The sequence below is a fragment of the Triturus cristatus genome, chromosome 8 (genome assembly GCF_964204655.1).
Source record: "Triturus cristatus chromosome 8, aTriCri1.1, whole genome shotgun sequence".
Lineage (NCBI taxonomy): Eukaryota > Metazoa > Chordata > Amphibia > Caudata > Salamandridae > Triturus > Triturus cristatus.
Window position 1 is genome coordinate 1,655,811,376 of NC_140591.1, and position 16,177 is coordinate 1,655,827,552.

Here is a 16,177-nt window from a genome sequence, read left to right on the forward strand (position 1 = left end):
GTACGTGTCGTACTTACACTGTTGGGGTAGGGGTACGCTCCATGCATTCGAGGTGAGGGTACAGGTCGTACTTACACTGTTGGGGTGGGGGTACGCTCCATGCGTACGCGGGTAGGGGTCGTACTTACACTGTTGGGGTGGGGGTACACTCCATACGTACGCGGGTGGGGGTAGGGGTCGTACTTACACTGTTGGGGTGGGGGTACGCTCCATACGTACGCGGGTGGGGGTAGGGGTCGTACTTACACTGTTGGGGTGGGGGTACGCTCCATACGTACGCGGGTGGGGGTAGGGGTCGTACTTACACTGTTGGGGTGGGGGTACGCTCCATACGTACGCGGGTGGGGGTACGGGTCGTACTTACACTGTTGGGGTGGGGGTACGCTCCATGCATACGATGTGGGGGTAGGGTCCGTACATATCCGTCCCCACGCTATGTGATGCTTGTGCGGCCCGTACCCAGGCCTTTGCCACGTGGGTACGAGCCGTCCCGCCATTGTTGGGGTGACGTGGGTGTGGGCGTGGTACGACTCGTACCCACGCTCTTCAGGCGTGGGTACGGGACGTACATGTCTGGTTGTGTTGCCGGTTTGCGTCGTGACGGACTTCCGTTGTGGCGGTCGCTGGCTTAGCTGGACACGCCCCCACCCCCTCGTAGTGACCAGGGCATGGGAGTCAGGTATGTCCAGGGCATGTGTGCTGTGTGACTTTGGTGGGGGGTTTGTGGCCTGCCCTGGTCCTGCCACCCCCACCCCACCCCACTTTCCCCCCTCCCTTAGTTGTTCTGACCTTCTGCGGCGTCTGCGTCCGAACCTGTAGAGGAGGTCGACTGCTATGAGGGCCGGGATGACACGTAGGTTCGGGTCCATGTCTGTCCGTCGCGTACTGGTCCTCCTTGTTCGCGTCGTCCTGTCTGTCCGTCGCGTACTGGTCCTCCTTGTTCGCGTCGTCCTGTCTGTCCGTCGCGTACTGGTCCTCCTTGTTCGCGTCGTCCTGTCTGTCCGTCGCGTACTGGTAGTCCTTGTTCGCGTCGTCCTGATTTCCCGGCAGTTTTTGGCAGCCGGAAAATAATCACCGTGCGGGATTACGTCGGTGCGAATCGTAATTCCTGGTTCGTGAATGGCAGGCTGCGAGCGTCCCGACGTCAGGTCGGCGCTTTCCCGGATCGCATTTGTAGGTTTATTTTGTTCGGTCGGGATTTTGTACGATTCGTACGGAAATGGTGTTCCCGTGCGAATCGTAATTCCATGTTTGTATATTTTTACGACCGGGTACGCGTCGGACGGAGAATATGCTCTGTCCGACGGTTCGTACCCGGTTTTTACCGGATCGTAATTGGCACCCTAGTGTTTAAAGAGTTTGGAAGTTGACGAGTTACCCGCTGCTCACGGGCGCATCCTTATTAGGTGCACAAAGGGTTAAGGCTGTGGTGACAGATCGATGCCCCCTCCCCACAATGGGTAAAACACAAATCGGTGGATTCGTTTGTGTGCGCTGAATCGGCCTCGAGACTTCATTCAAGCGTGGCCAAGACGTCCGGAGTGTGTTTTGGAGGGGTGGGGGTCGCTTTGTTATTGGACCTAGGAGAAACAAGCATTGGCCATGCGGCCGCCAAAGTGAGGTTACGATTCTACAAAAGCTTTAAAATAAATTAAAAAAGCATTAAGACACATGGCGCTGCGCGCGTGCACGTTCACGTGCACTGAAGCTTTAGGTCACGGCAGCACTTTGAAAAGCCCATATACAAAATGTCTCGGCCAGATCAGCGCATGCGCTGGATCAGGCGAGACCTAAAAACCTTGGAAGGACCACAATCTTCATCAGCGATATTCGCCCAAGGAAAGAGATAGGCAGTCGTATCCAGGGGTCTACATCCTCCTCCCTGAAAATTATCTCCAGGTCCGTATGAATGTGTATGCCTAAATATCGCACTGGGTCTGTAGACCAAGTCAGTGGAAAATCCGATTCAAAGGGAGCCGTGCATTCGGTCAAGGGGAATATTATGGATTTATTTCAGTTTATTTTTAAACCAGAAAGCTCCCTGATTCGTAAAACTTCTCTGAGAACCGGAAACGGATTAGCCTCTGGATCTCTAATATAAAGCAAGGTGTCCTCTGCATACAATGACACTATTAAGTTTTAATTGGGGAATCCGAGTACAAGGAATCCAGGATATTCCCTGAGCGCACACGCTAGGGGTTCTGCAACTTTGGCGTATAGGAGAAGGGATAGTGGGCATCCCTGAAGGGGCAAAGGAGAGGTCGGCGTTTTCAAAACCAGAGGGGCACTTCCAGTTTCGCGTCATGCCCTTTGGATTGAAAAATGCCCCTGCCACCTTCCAGAGACTGGTCAACCGGGTACTGACCGGGCTGGAGCAATTCAGCGCCGCGTACCTGGATGACATTGCTGTGTTCAGCTCCACTTGGGAGGAACACTTGCAACACCTCTGTGAAGTGTTGAGGGCGCTGCAGACGGCAGGCCTCACTATCAAGGCCAGTAAGTGCCAGATAGGGCAGGGATCGGGACACCAGGTGGGGAGCTGCCAGGTGGCGCCCCTACAGGCGAAGATTGATACCATTCTGGCTTGGGAACCCCCCAAGACGCAGACAGAGGTGAGAGCCTTTCTAGGACTCACCGGGTATTACAGACGGTTCATCAAGGGATACGGCACCATTGTTGCCCCCTTGACAGAACTAACCTCTAGAAATCAGCCCAGTAAAGTGAATTGGTCCGAGGCCTGTCAAACTGCTTTTGATGCCCTGAAAACTGCAATGTGCACAGCACCGGTGCTTAAGGCGCCCGACTTTTCGAGTGAGTTCGTAGTGCAAACAGACGCTTCAGAGCAAGGTGTGGGAGCAGTACTCTCACAGATGGACGACGAGGGCGGGGACCAACCTGTAGCTTTCATTAGTCGGAGGCTACTCCCCAGGGAACAGAGGTGGAGCGCTATTGAAAGGGAAGCATTTGCTGTGGTCTGGGCCCTGAAGAAGCTGAGGCCCTACCTGTTTGGGACTCACTTCCGTGTTCAGACCGACCACAGGCCCCTCAGATGGTTAATGCAGATGAGGGGTGAGAATCCAAAACTGTTGAGGTGGTCCATCTCCCTACAGGGAATGGACTTTACGGTGGAACACCGTTCCGGTACAGAGCACGCCAATGCTGATGGTCTGTCCAGGTTTTTCCGCCTTAGCGATGAGAACTCCCAAGAGGGTGGGTAGTTCTCCCCACTTTCAGCTGGAGGGGACACGTGTTAGACCTGACATCCTTGGCGTGGGTTTTTCCCCTATCCTTTGCCTCTGCTACCTGGATTTTTGATGCTGTGATGGATTTCGTTTTGGCTGGTTTAGATGCTTTGGACACTCTGCCACTGCTAATCAGTGCCAGAGTGTAAGTGCTCCCTGTGTAAAATGTCATATTGATTGGATATACCTGATAGGCATATCTGTATCACCACGAAGTCCCTAGTAAAGTGCACTGTGTGTGCCAGGGCTGGTGAAGACAGATGCTGCTAGTGGGTCTGCAGCGCTGATTGCGCCACCCACCTGTGTAGCCCTAAAATGGTGTCTCAGGCCTGCCACCGCAGGCCTGCCTGCAGTCCCCGGACTGCCATGTCCTCCTGGCCAGTGTCCACACTGACCGGGCCTAATACTTCCCTTTTTATACACGTCAGTCATCCCTATGGAAGGCCCAAGGTACCCCCCTGGGCAGGGTACAGTGTATGCAAAAGGTAGAGCATGTACTAGTGCAGGTAACATGTTCTGGTAGTGAACAACGGCCATTTTGTGTGTTCACTGCTGCAAGGTTATCTTGCTCCATAGGCTAACATGGGGGAGGCTGGTGCCAATGGCTATCCGCCTATCTTCTCATAGGAACAAGATGAGACATGAGTGTTTGATATCCCTGAGCTCAGCATTTAATCACACATCTTTTAGGAGAGGTTGTTTTTAAATCCTGAGTTGGAGAATAGTACTTTTTAGAGAGTAGCTGTTCTCTTGTCTGACCCTTCTGTGTGCCTGGGCGTGCTTGTGGATTGACTGTCTGGCTTGAGAGTGACCGGGGCTGGGGATCCCCCAAGAGGTTGGCTGAGTCAGCCCTCTCCTGAATGGCGACATTTGCAAGGAGAGTGGAGGGAGGAGATAGCACCTGGGAGTGAATAGGGTTGTGCCTGCCTGCCACGCTGCTGGCTCCACCTCCTGCTGGGCGGCTGACGACTCTGCCCCTCACTCTGAAAAGAATGTAGAAGCCAGGAAAACAAAGTGCTCCAGCAACACCCAGAACTGGATCAGACCGGGCTCAGGACCCACTTGCACAAAGACTTCAAAGACTTTTAGGGGTATAAGTACAAGACCCCTGACAACAGATTTTTAGATTCTACCATCAAGAGGAACCTCTGCTGAAAGACGGACCGCTGAAGAACGAAAGGAAGATTGCCTTGCTGTGTGCTCTAAGGGCTGACCTGTTCTGCTGTACAACTGAAGCTGAGGAGGAGAAGGGGTCCTGCTGTGTGCTGACCCTACCCACTTGACCAAACAAGACTTTGCTGTGTGCTGTGTCTTAAACCGAATCTCCAAGGGCCTGAGAAGAGCTGGCCTCCTGTTTCGCAACCCAGGGATAGAAAGGTTGCCAAGAATTCAAGACTCTACTGTGTCCCCCCCCTGCGCTGCTGTGTGCTGCAGGGACCGTGGACTGTTCTACCAAGCTTCTCAACATCTGCCTGTGAAGTGGGCTGGCTGCTCTCTGTCTTACTGGAGAGTGCCGCACTGATCCGGGCCTGACACCGGTTGCCGCATCAAGAAGACCGACGTGCTCATCGGCACGTGCCTTGCCGCGACCCGGAGGCCTGAGGCAGACCAAGAGTCGTACTTCCCTGCTCTACGAAGCCGCGCTGTGAGTGGCTGACTCCGGTGACGTCGACATCGTCACTGAGGGCTCGTCGAGGGAGTTGTGGAAACCTTGCACCGAACAGCCAGAGGAGCGCTTTGTACAACGAGCGCAGTGACACCGACAGAGCAACGTAGCTGCCTAAACAACAAGAGCCTACGAACTGATTCATTCTCAGTGAGTATCGAATCACGCAAGAGACTAGAGACTATCGTCTTAAAGATCCCGACCAACCAAGAAAGCGAATATAGTGTAAACCTGTGATGCTTGATTTCAACTGCGGAAACTAGATAAAGATATATTATTTTTGATATAACTCACCTGTGTGGTCTAAGTTTGTGGTGTGCGGAGGGGGGATCATTGTGGTGTCTACGTGCAAATACCTTACACATTGCCTTGGGGATAAGCCTGTCTGCTCGAGCCAAGCTACCTAGAGGGTGAGCAGGGGTTATCTACCGTATGTGTCCTTGTACCCTGACGAGAAGCAAGGGTCCCTATTTGGTCTAAGGTGTATACCTCTGCCAACTAGAGACCCCCAGATCTAACACAATGTATGAAGCTAATGTGGGCTCTAAGCCAGCAGCGTACTGGGACTTTCAGGCCCCCAAGTTAGTGGTCTGCACCATTCTTCCCTAATCAAAGAAAAAATACATGCTCTGACGCAATTTAAAAGTAACATGTATGATGCCCAAATAAAATAAAAGACACCTTTGTGTGAAACGTTTTATTTGTTGCTGTTTCAGGTTTGTTCTGTTTCTTTCCTTCCATGTTTAACCAGGTAGCAGGGGGCTCTTGCTGGTAAGTGTCTGAAACCTTCTTTACAAGGCCTCTTTACCGAGGCACATAAAACGTTTAGTCAGTTGTAAATCTTTTCAGTGACTCTTCGTGCATATAACCAACCACCTGTTACTTGTTAGCAATCAAACAGCCGCCTGAGTGAGCAGAGGCCAGCAGCACATTTAAAACCAGTGACAGCGTGAGAGAAGCTGTGCACCTCTTTCCTTTCAGACATACATCCTCATGCTGCATGGATGCTATGCCTCTCATGAACTAGGGCCAGTGGGGGCTGAGGTGAAGGGGGAGCAGAGCCTTGGAGGGGGTGTCAGTGGGGACAGACTGGAAGCGGAGAGAGAGCCGTAAACAGTTGGAACTAGTTCAAGAGACACAGTGGCACCGTAGCCCAGTAGTGTCAGGGGCTTTTTGTATGTAGGCGTCACAGCTTTCCTCCAGGTTAGGAAAAAATATTATTTTACTGACATCGCAAAAAAAAACTGCAATGCTCATTTGGCAAGGGAAGACGGGTGCCATCACACACCGTGACAATGTGAATGCCAAACAAAACGTTCCCTTAGCGAAATTGCCAGGGAGGGAGCTAAGCAGGCAAAGGAGGGGCCTTTTCTCAAACGTACTAATAACAAGCCAGCATTTCTAAAGGACACAGATGACAACCAATGGCAATTGGTGGGTGTGCCAAAGCCCATAGAAGATGATACAACAGGTCTTGCGAGGCTCGACCTGAAAATGAGGTGAAGTATTTGTATCAATAAGTGTTCATGGAGCCCCAGCGCACTGTGGAGAGGTCTCCGTGAGACCTTGAGCGGTGCATGGAAGGACGCGCTGGACACAGGTGAGCGGTCGTGTAATTACACAGCAGATCCCCTGAGACTCAAAAGGCTTTTATCATCACAAGTCTCAGGGGCTGGCTCTGGTTACAATTAACAACCAGCTAACAGACCGGCAGGCTGCAAATCAGCATGCCACAATGGTAAGCCGCATTAACGATAAAACTTTAATTTAGGAATAACAATGGCAATAACAATTGATTAATAATGCTCTTATTTAACAGTATGCATTGAACTAGAACAACAATCTATTAATCTTGGCAATATAAATGGCACAAATGAAACATTCTAAAAAGTAATATAGATGTTAGCATAGTGTTCAACAAATTAACCAAATCAAAGCAGTTAGGAGGAAACAGAGGGTGTTATTTAGATCTCGGCGGAGGGGAATATTCCGTCACAAATGTGACGGCAATCCCGTCCGCCATATTATGATCCCAGTATATCCTACTGGATCTAAATCAGCCCCTGAGACTTAACTGACTGCCAGCAGCAAGAAATAGGAAGATCTGGGTGTTCAAAGACTGTATAAATAGGTCTAATGAGATTCCTGTGAATGTAACAGTTGGCCGTCTAGCACCCAAGCCTGCTGGGTATATTACTTTCTATATTGTTTTTCAGTGTTCTTGAATTACTGTTCTTAAAAGCTGGTTGCTATTCAATTATATGGCAAGGAAGAATATATCTGAGCCTCTGGTCTTGGCATAAAATCCAAATCTGCTTCACTCCTCTGTGATAAGGATTCTATTTTGGTACTTTGCATCTTCATGCAAGATTATTTCTGCTTTGTATACTATAAACAGTGCAGCACTCTTTTTTTTTGTCTCTGCGAGTGATGATGACATCACCACATTACATTCTGCACATTTGACACCAGCAAATTTTGATACACGGTTGCACAAAAATTGGACATTTTGGCTAAAGTTTTCACATTATGTCATTTTTCATTTCAGATGAAGGACATATTCTTCTTCCTCTTTCTGCTGGCTGTGTGGATAGTGTCATTTGGGGTATCTAAGCAAGCGATCCTTGTACACAATGAGCAACGGTTGGACTGGATCTTCCGAAATGTGATATATCAGCCATACCTCATTCTCTTTGGGCAGATACCTGCTGATGTGGACAGTAAGGAACCCCTTTTTTTATGTCACATGCCATATTTATTTCTAGTTTACCCTCTGTGGTTCCTACACACCCCTGGGCCATCATCAATAGAGTTTGTTGAGTCTTTTGAAAAAGTACTGCCTATTTCAAAATAATTTTGCTATGTTGTTCTTTTACACCCACTCTCTAGAGGAAAATATAATTAGTGTGCTTTTGTGGTCTTTGGGACTTCTTAAAGTTGCACGCTTGTTGAGTCCAGTGAAATTAGAAAGAAATATGGAAATGTAGGGATAACAATCAAGCAATAGTTTTGTGTTCAAAAAGACTTTATTTAGTATTATAAAATACATCAGTACATAGAAAGAAAAAATATAATAGCAAATAGATAGCAATTAATGATATATCTAAAACCTTAAAGCATTTATAAAGTTTTGGGAAAAGGATGGAAAGATGAAGGAAAAAAGGTGAAGGGGGAAGGAGTATGTAGAATTCCTAAATATTAGATATAATACAATATAAATAACTCACATCCTCATGAAAGACCTAACATTAATGAAAAATACCACAAAATATCTTCAGTATAAAAAGGTGCATTGAAGTTAAGAAAACAGACGGAGAATAAAATAACTACGCGGGATGAACATTTTCCGAAAATGTAGAAACGGTCTGTGAGAAAGTACCTCCAACCTGATTAAGAAATACATTTGCCTTGAAACATGGTGAGAGTGTAAACATTTCATCATATACATAGTATCCAATTTATGATGCGAACACACAAAATCCCACCACATTTTGGGCCAGATTTCGATGTCGGATGGAACTGAGTCTGTCTGAAACTGATTCGGTAATGGAACCGACCGACCTCTTGTCGGCAGTCCCAACCCAGCAATTAGGATGCGACCGAACACTGTTCAGTCACACATCTATTCTTTAAAATGGGAGCATGCTTCCGACTGGAACACATGTTCTCATTGTAAAGATAAGAGGTGCAGTTTATCCCTGCACCTCGTGGCAGGCACCTCAAGATGTCTGCCACGGGTGCAGGGATCAACAGGGGGCACCAGAGGTGCCCCCTCAGCCTGTTGAGGGCCCCCAAAGTCGACTTCAGACAGCCTTTCTGTGTCAGAAAGGCCGGCTCAGAAAGGTTGTCAGAATCTGACACTGTAATCCCTCAGACGGAAGGAGCTGCCCTTGGGATTACTGAAGGCTTTCAGAGCCCGTCAGAAGCTATTCAGAAATCCAGTTTGGATTCCTTTCCAACCGACTCCATCCAAATGGGTCGGTCAGAAATTATTCCGAACAGCTGATTATGATGCCGTAGGAACGGCTCCGACCGAGGGTTGAAGCCGTTTGCTACGGCATCATAATTGTATGACAACTTAACTGATGATTTGTAATTAAAAATGATCTTCTGAAATGCAATCGCCAATAAAATATTTAATAGCTTGTCATTAGGGAATGATGAAATAAGTGACTGAGTTAATGTACCCAAAAATCGATCAAGAATATTTTTTTTTTTTTTTTTTTGAAAAAGTTTTTATTGAGCAATAATTCGGTTACAAGTACGGGCCTACAACCACCCGGGCCGGCCGCTAGGTACAGAAGGAAATCTACACATATCAAGGCTACAATCAGTTCCCAGGGCACTGCCCCGCAGTAGCTCCAGATAGTTCTCGAGGAACAGGAAGCGTAAGTCCAACAATCACAAAAACAAAAGGACAAACAATAAAAAACATAAGGCGAGTTATGAGGGAAACCAGTGCGGGTCAGGCTCCCCCCGGGAAACTCCAGTCAGGACAATTGAGCAAACCGCTAAAGAGAGGAGTACCGGGAGGCCGGGGACGGAGGGGGGGGGGAGGGGGTCAAGGGAAATGAACGTCCATATGTAGTTGTTCCAAAAGGCGCCAGGAGCCATCAAGGGTCAGGGGGACATGGCGATATCAGTATCTACCAGGGGGGGCGTACAGATGCCTCCGCGATACGCGTTCCATTGCCCCCAAATTCTACCCCATGCCCCCGGCTTGCCACAGGCCACATACACAGTCTTCTCCCTAAACATACACCAGTCCATATTCTCCTTCCATACTGACACGGTGGGCGGCCGTTGAGCGCCCCAAAGTTGCGCTATGTCCCTCTTGGCAATCATGTTCCCTAGGGCCGCCCACCGAGTCTGAGCCGCGCTGTAGTCGTTGGGCTCCCACACATTCAGGACACAGCGACGCACCTCCGGCAGCAGCACAACCCCAGTGACCTGTCCCATAACCGTGTGGACCCGGCGCCAGTAGTCCGCCACCTCGCGGCACTCCCAAAGGATATGAAGAAAGGTGGCGCTGAGCCCACAGCCTCGCTTACAGAGCCCGTCGCCGGAAAATCCCATCGAGACCAAGCGCGGACCCGTCACATACACCCGGTGGAGAATCTTGAGCTGTACCAACCGGAGACGAGCCGGAATGGCAACCTCCTTGGGGGACGACAGTGCAGACTGCCAATCTTCGTCGTCCAATTCCACCCCATCCCCAGTCCAAGCCTCCCGAAGGCGCACAAAAAGGTCCGCCCGGTGATTAATTAATTTTTTATAAATTAAAGAAATAGTACTATCAGGGACATGTCCGTCAAGTATGCGGTCCTCGAGGGGCGAGGAAACAGGGATCTTGGTCCCCTCCCCGAAGACCGAGAGCAGGGCGTGTCGAACCTGGGCGTAGCGGAAGAACTCCCTGTCGGTCAGCTCGTATTCGGCCTGGAGCACCGCGAAAGTCTTTACCGCGCCCTTGTGCCACAGGTCTCCCACTTTGCTGATACCAATCGTGTCCCACTGGTCAAACCCCTTCGTGGTCCACAAGCTGCCCAGGCGGTCGGAGGCAAACAAGGGAGTAGCACAGGTTAATCGCTCACTCCAGCCCATGGCCGCAGTGGCAGCCCTCCAGGTCCGCACCGCAATCTTAGTAGGACCCGTAAGGGTCCGGCCCGCCAGGCGGGAATAAAGTGCCCTGTTGTAGTTCCCGCCGGGAAGCAGGAACTTGTCCATCTCATACGCCGGATTCAAGCCGGGCGCATACGTGGCGTGGTTAATGGCAGATAGCTGCGAGGCCCAATAGTACCTGCGAATGTCAGGAAGCGCGATGCCCCCGTCATACCAGGGGAGAGTGAGCTTGGCAAGAGCAATACGCGCCCGCCCGTCCCACACCAGTCTCCTCTGCAGGCTCTCCACCTCCCGAAAGTAGGCCACTGGGATAACGTCGAAGGAGTTCTGGAGTGCATAGAGGAACCTGGGAAGGGACATCATTTTAAACAGCGCGGCCCGACCCAGCGGGGACAGGGGGAGCCTGCACCACCGGGCCGTGTCCTCCCGCAGTCGCCGAAGTGGACGCAGGAGATTCTGCTCATAGCGAGCCACCGAGTCCAGCGAAACGTATATCCCCAGGTACTTAAAGCCGCTCAGAGATATCTGAATCGGGAGCCGAGGCGGCAGGAGAGGAGGACCACCAGAGATGGGATAAACGCAGGATTTAGACCAATTGATCGTGAGACCCGAATTGTTCCCAAAGGAGGTCAGAACGTCAAAGAGGACGTTGAGTGACTGCCGCGGTGAGGTGAGATACAGGAGAATGTCGTCCGCATACAGCGAGACCCGATCTTCGAAGCCCGGGCCCCACCGGATCCCTCTAAGCGAGGGTTCCCAACGGAGCCAGGCAGCGAGTGGCTCCAGGGCGAGAGCAAAAAGCAACGGGGACAACGGGCACCCCTGCCGAGGGCAAAGGGCCGAGAGACCCGCCCATTCACCACCACTTGAGCCATGGGTCCCGTGTAAAGGAGCCTCACCCAGCCAATAAATCCCTCTCCAAAGCCGAATTTATCCAAGACGGCCCAGAGGAATGGCCACTCAATAGTATCAAAGGCCATCGTGGCATCCAAAGAAACCAGCACGGCCGGTTCGGAGAGGAACTCCGCCCTGGCAAGGGCACCGTGAAGACGCCGCAAGTTAAGAGCGGTGTTGCGGTGCGGGATAAAGCCGCATTGGTCCGGATGAATAAGGTCGCACACGACACTCAACAATCGATTGGCCAGGACTTTCGCCAGGATTTTAGGCTCCGCATTGAGCAGTGAAATGGGCCGGTAAGAAGTACAGCGGTCTCGCGGCTTGCCCTCCTTGGGAATAACGACTATAGTGGCCAAGCGCTGGTCGGCCGGAAGGGAACCCGCCGCAAGAGAGTCGCGGAACATGCGGCTGAGGAAGGGCGCAAGCTTATCAGGACGCAATTTGTATAGTTCAATGGGCAGACCGTTAGGACCCATAGCCTTGCCCGAGCGAAGGGAACGGATCGCGGTCGCTATTTCATCCGACGACAAGGGAGCGTCCAGCCGCTCCCGGTCCTCAACGGACAGGCCGGGCAGAGCAATATCTCTCAGTAGGAGGCGAGAGTCATCCTCATCCCTGTCAGTCACCGGGGAGTACACCGCCCGGAGGTGGTCAGCGAAACATTCCACAATCTCATCCGGCTCAGTCACACACACACCATCCGCAGCACGCAACTCGGGGACCACACGATTCACTCTCTCCTTTTTGTCCAGCCACGCAATCAACTTTCCCGCCTTGTCCCCCGCGTCATACAATCGGCCCTGCTGCTCCCTATACATAGTTTTGGCCGCGTCAGTGACCAGGGACCTATATTCGAACTGTTTCAGGCTAAGGGCATGTAGCCCGTCCGGAGTAACATTCGCCTCCAAGGCCGACTCCAACCCCGAGATGTCAGTCTCCAGCTTCACCACCGCCTCGCTCCTAACCTTCTTGGCCACCACTATCTGGGCGAGGGCGTGTCCGCGTATCACAGTTTTAAAGGCTTCCCAAAGGGACAACGCAGACGACACCGACCCCTCGTTTTCACTGAAGTATTGGTCCATGGCCTTAATCAGGCTGTCACGAGTCGCAGGGTCCCGCAGGTACCAGGGGTTAATAGGAGCTATCCGCCCTGCGGACCGCGACCCGGTGTCAAAGAGAAGCCACAGCGGAGAATGGTCGGAGATACCACGCGCCAGGTGTCTGACCTCTCGAATCCGACCAGTCTGCGCCGCGGGCATAAGGAAGTAGTCCAACCTGGAGAGACTCCCATGCGCCCCCGAATGAAAGGTGAACTGACACTGGGTCGGATGCATTAGTCTCCAACTATCCACCAAGCCGAAGGTCTCCAACATCCCACCCAGCCATGACTGGGCAGCGGGGAGGGTCCTCGGTGGGTGACGATCCAGTTCACCCGAAACCACAGAATTAAAGTCCCCGCCCATGAGCAGGAGGCCGTCCGGAAGGTCAAGCAGCATTCGACCCAAGTCAGTAAAGGTGGAGTTCTGGAGGCCCGGGGGGACGTAGACTGAAACCAGGGTAAGGGGCTGCCCCTCCCACCTCCCAATCAAACACACATAGCGCCCTCTGTCATCCGAGACTATCCTCGTGATCTCCACCGGAAGGGAGGTTCGCAGGAGAATGCCCACCCCCCTGGAGCCCGTTGTGAAAGCAGAATGGGCTACGAGGCGGTATCCCCCCCTGTTCATCGCATGGCAGACATTGCCGACCAAGTGCGTCTCCTGGAGAAACACCACATCAGGAGTCACACGACGCAAATATTGCAGTACAACACCCCGCTTAATACGGTCCCCCAACCCATTGACGTTCCATGACATAAGCCTCAACCCGTCTCCCCCCATCCCCTCCAATAGAGCAAGAGGCCCCCAGCCCGCAGCACGGTTCCCAAATATGGACAAAAATCAATACCTCGCCCTGTAAACAAAAAACACACAACAAAACAACCCCTCTTCCCCCCCAACCCCACCCCAAGTCCAACTCCCCCCACCCTGCACCCCTGCGGGCCTATGACCCCCCCCAACTTGCAGTGTGCCTGTCGCCCCCCTAACCCCATTCTACAAAAAGACCCCGGAGGAGGAAAGGGACCCGAACCCGCCCGCACCCCTCACGGGTCCTGGTAAGACACAGTATGCAAAAGGAGTAAGACCCAACTGTACAGTGCAAAACCGCAAAAGCAAGGACCAAATGTCAGTCTAAGGGGACCCGTCACCTGCGGTGCCCCCAGAGGGCCCGGGCCGGCCACCCCCGTCCGGCAGCGAGTCCAGCCAGTCACTTGCGGCCACAGGAGAGTCAAAAAAGGCTGTACGCTCTCCATGCTCCACTCGGAGTTTCGCCGGGTAGATCATCGAATACTTCAGGCCTAGCTCGCGGAGACGGCGCTTCACCCCTTGGAATCCCATCCGCTGTTTCTGGACCAGTTGCGTGAAGTCCGGATAAAAATTGATGGTCGAGTTCTCGTAGCGGACCGGGCCACGGGTCCGTGAAGCCTGCAGAATAGCGTCGCGGTCCCTGTAGTGGAACAGTTTAGCCACGATAGGCCTCGGGGGGGCCCCCGGCCACGGCCGGCCGCCCGGAACTCGATGGGCCCGCTCCACGGCGAAGAATTTGCTTAGGCCAACCGGGGACAGCTGTTGCAGGATAAGTTCCTCGACCACGAGGTCCACCGGGCGGCCGTCGGAGGACTCCGGTACACCAATGATGCGGATGTTGTTGCGTCGGGCCCGTCCCTCGAAGTCCTCAAGCCGCCGGGCCATATGGTCGTTGACCACTCTAATGTCCCCAAGCGCGGCCCGCAGATCCGACACCTCCACACCCAGGGTGGAGGTCCGTGTATCAAGGGCCTGGACCTTCTCGTTGGTTTTGGAGAGGTCGGCCCGAATCAGGGTGACATCGATCGCGACAGTGTCGATCTTACGGGCCAGGGCCTCATATTGCGTCGCGATGGTTTCCCTGATGCCCTCGATGGCGCCCATAATGTCCTGCAGGGAAAGCTCCGCAGAGACGGTCGTGCCTCCCCCTGCAGCATCCGGGGAGAGGCCAGTAGTGCCAGGGGACCCCCTGCCCTGGGTGTAGCGGTCCATGTTGTTGCTCTGGACCGCTCCCCCGCGCAGAGAAGCCTTGGTCTTGCGCCCCTCCGGACCCCCTTTGCCCGCCATGCGAGCGCAGTCTCTCAATGGGACCTCCGATCAAGAGGTGTGCGGGCGCCAGCAAAAGGACCACCAACTGTCGATGTGGGGGCCGGAGGCGTTAGGCCCACCAGTAGCAGATGGAAGCAAGCCTCGGGCAGAGGCCCAGGAGGCACCTCGCCACCTTGAGCACGCACGCCAGCCGATCTCCTGAAGGCCAAAATCGAAACCGAAAGTGCTGACTCGGCAACTGGCACCGCGCTGAGGCCGCTGTTGTTCAATTGCAGCCCGGCCCCACGGGTCACCTTCACCCCGGCCACCTCCGTCGGGTGGGTCCCAAAAGTTCCGACGACGACAACTCAGGATTCCCAGGTCCGATTAGAGTTTTAAAAAGAGATATATGATCAGCTGGTCTTCATCTCCCAGATTCCATAAACCAAATCAGGATAGTCTCAGGATATATTCCGAGGAGCAGAAAGGGTCCCGGGAGCCCTGTGCTCACGCGACCATCTTAGATGCGCGCTAGGCTCCTCCTCTCGATCAAGAATATTGAAAGAGTTTTGTATATAGAAAATCTATTCAATTTTGGACCAGACCCTATGCCAAAAGGAGAGTGTCTAAGGGCATTGAAATAACATACGTTGAAGATCTGCTCAAGGTAAATCGGAAACCCCTAAGAACCTAGAACAACATACAGGAGTAAAGCAAAGTCTGTGATAGATAAAAATTAGGGATTGAGTAATTCTAGCAGGTCTAGAGATTTTAGAAATATCTTATTCCAGAAAACAACAGTCCATATTACCCCCAAGCCCTCCTCCCAGAAAAAGTTTGGACTTGGATTTGGTTCGAGCAGGATCCAGCTGGAAGAAATATTTATAAATATCCGATGCTCTCGGACCTGTCTTAAGAAACTCAATAAATCCACAGGAGAGAGGAATTACACTAGAAGAAGGACTCCGAAGAGAAAAATACTTATCAAGAACCGTATTCATCAGTACGATAAAATGAAAATAAAAGGACCGAGGGCATTGATAAATTGCACAAAATTGAGGAAAACAAATAGGAGCATCCTCAAGGAAGAGTTGATGAACCCACATAAGACCCTTATCCTTCCAAGTATGCCCAAAAATAGGCATAATATTAATCTGCATTAAAGAATTGTACCATGTTGGCATTTTAAGGAATATGGAAGGAGATATCTGGGTTGGGAGACAAGTGGACTTAATCAATGAAATTGTTTGCTTTAAAACTAGATTTTATAGAAGATAGGGACAAAATCTCCTGAAAAGTGATGGGCATAGGGCAAGCTTGCTTGAGTTCTAACCATAGTGGAGAACGAGGCAAAATGAAGTCAGACATCCATAAAGTAGGTTGTAGTGATGAAAAAGTTGTATGATAAGAATATAAATCTGGAAAATTGAACCCACCAGCAAATGTTGGTCGCTGCAAAACAGTTACGGCTATTTCGCTCTTTCTTATTGCGCCATAGAAATTTTTAAAAGTAATTAAGTAACCCTTTTAATAAAGGCTTTGGGGATATGAATTGGTAACATAGAAAGAAGATCTAACACAATAGGAGAGACCATCAT

The 16,177-nt window shown here is 51.6% G+C and overlaps 1 protein-coding gene across 1 annotated transcript in view; it reads left to right on the forward strand.

Annotated features, from left to right (window-relative positions):
• Positions 1–16,177, forward strand: part of LOC146808497 (transient receptor potential cation channel subfamily M member 2-like) — a 1,333,691-nt gene that overhangs the window by 1,096,577 nt on the left and 220,937 nt on the right. Inside the window, exon 20 of the mRNA XM_085623962.1 lies at positions 7,457–7,628. Coding sequence (XP_085480088.1) covers positions 7,457–7,628 — 172 coding nt within the window. The remainder of the gene's footprint in view (positions 1–7,456; positions 7,629–16,177) is intronic.